At 55.5% G+C, this 1,776-nt stretch overlaps 2 protein-coding genes across 2 annotated transcripts in view; one reads left to right on the top strand and one right to left on the bottom strand.

Annotated features, from left to right (window-relative positions):
• The window catches only part of PTSG_02180 (cytochrome c oxidase assembly protein COX19), a 1,208-nt gene extending 351 nt beyond the window's left edge, over positions 1 to 857 (top strand). The window contains exon 2 of the mRNA XM_004996609.1: positions 298 to 857. Within this exon, the coding sequence (XP_004996666.1) occupies positions 298 to 533 (236 nt within the window). The 3' untranslated portion in view covers positions 534 to 857. The remainder of the gene's footprint in view (positions 1 to 297) is intronic.
• Positions 735 to 1,646, bottom strand: PTSG_02179 (uncharacterized protein). Its single transcript, XM_004996608.1, has 2 exons — positions 1,366 to 1,646; positions 735 to 1,069 (listed from the first exon to the last, which is right to left on the bottom strand). Exons 1-2 carry the CDS (start codon positions 1,633 to 1,635, stop codon positions 929 to 931), a joined length of 411 nt encoding a protein of 136 aa, XP_004996665.1. The 5' UTR covers positions 1,636 to 1,646; the 3' UTR covers positions 735 to 928.
• Between the last annotated feature and the right edge of the window lie 130 nt (positions 1,647 to 1,776).

Below are 1,776 nucleotides of genomic sequence, written 5' to 3'. Positions count from 1 at the left end.
GTGTGTGTGTGTGTGTGTGTGTGTGTGTGTGTGTGTGTGTGTGTGTGTGTGTGTGTGTCTGTGTGTGTGTGTGTGTCTGTGTGTGTGTGTGTGTGTCTGTGTGTGTGTGTGTGTGTCTGTGTGTGTGTGTGTGTGTCCCTGTGTGTGTCTGTGTCTGTGTGTGTCTCTGACTCTGTCCCTCTGCCCCTCCGCCTCTCTGCGTCTTCACCTTTCCCTTTACCCCCCTCCAAACACCTGCACCACCTCATTCCTCCTTCTCTCCCCCCCCCCCACCTCCTCCTCTCCCCTCGGAACCAGGCGAGTGCAAGCAGTCGATGAAGGTGTTCTTGGAGTGCCTGCGGAAGAACAACAACAACGGGCGCAAGTGCCGTGTAGAGTCCAAGGCATACCTCCAGTGCCGGATGGAGAAGCAGCTCATGGCAAAGGAAGACTGGGCCAAGCTCGGATACGCGCAAACACCAGACACAGCACCAACAGCAGCATCTGCACCACAACAACAGCAACAACCGAGCAGGACGGCATCGTCGCAATAGCTGTTGTCAACCCCGCCATCCCTTGCTCGCTTGCTACACTTCGCTCGCTTGTGTCTGCATACCTGTTTGCTTGCTTGCTTGCTTGTCTGTCTGCCTGTATTGTGTTCTCCACCCCGCCCCCTCCTTGGGTTGATAGTGTGCCCAGACTTGCTTGCAACGCTTGCTTGCAACGCATGCTTGCTGCGGCCCTGACATTGTTGGTGTGCCTTGCGTGCCTTTATTCATCGCCTGTTCTTAACTGTCTACGCGCTTCTGTACACACACGCGCACGTGCACCTGCAAAGACCATAGTTCGCTCATCATCCAATAAACATCCTGACCCAACACAGCCACAGCCAACGGAGCAGCCAAAAGCACCTGCCCACTGGTTTGTTACATCCATACATGCGACGCTGCTATGAATCAAACAAATCAAACACAGCAGCATCACCACCAACACCACCACCACTGCTGCTGCTGTCGCCTTGCTCTGGTTCAGATGCAATACTGCCCGCTTCCGCTGCCCTTGACTTGCAGCTCGCTGCCTGCTGCTTCTGCTGTGTGTACGTGTGTGGGGGGGGGGGGGTTGGATGAATCGATGTCAGTGGCAACGGCAACGCAGATAAGCAAGATCAGCCGGCAATTGACACACACACACACACACACACACACACACACACACACACACACACACACACACACACACATGACCACACACATGACCACACACATGACCACACACACATGACCACACACATGACCACACACATGCGCACATACATAAACATGCGCACACACGCACGCACAGGCACACGCACGCACACGTACACATGCATCACATCACACTGCGCACCGCCGCCAAGCCGCGCTGCCTCTTGAGTTCCTTTGCGCGGGCCTTTTCCTCGGCCTTCATCTTGGCATCCTCGAGCTGCTTGAAGAACGCCGCAATCGCAGCAGTCACGCGGGCGATGCGCGCAAAGTTGGTGGCAAACATGCTGTTGGTCAGCGCAACGAGATGCTCCACATAGGGACGGTCGACCATCAGCACGCCGTCATGGGCCACCGGCACCTCCAGTCGCAGTGTGGTGCGCACGGCAACCATGAACTTCTTCCCAAGCACCATCCCAGAGTTCCTGCCCCATCAGTGCATGTATGTGTGTGTGTGTGCATGTATGTGTTGTGTGTGTGTGTGTGTGTGTGTGTGTGTGTGTGTGTGTGTGTGTGTGTGTGTGTGTGTGTGTGTGTGTGTGTGTAGTACGTACGT

The sequence above is a fragment of the Salpingoeca rosetta genome, assembly GCF_000188695.1.
Source record: "Salpingoeca rosetta unplaced genomic scaffold supercont1.5, whole genome shotgun sequence".
Taxonomy (NCBI): domain Eukaryota; class Choanoflagellata; order Craspedida; family Salpingoecidae; genus Salpingoeca; species Salpingoeca rosetta.
Note: the sequence above shows the minus strand (reverse complement) of the source record. Positions and strands in the feature narration are given on the sequence as shown.

Bases quoted from the DNA above. Each gene is read 5' to 3' on its own strand.
- PTSG_02179 (XM_004996608.1), bottom strand. From the start codon at position 1,635: ATGGTGCTTGGGAAGAAGTTCATGGTTGCCGTGCGCACCACACTGCGA. The intron at 1,070-1,365 runs GTGCGCAGTGTG...ACGTACACACAG, and splicing joins GGCAGCGCGGCTTGGCGGCG to CAGAAGCAGCAGGCAGCGAG.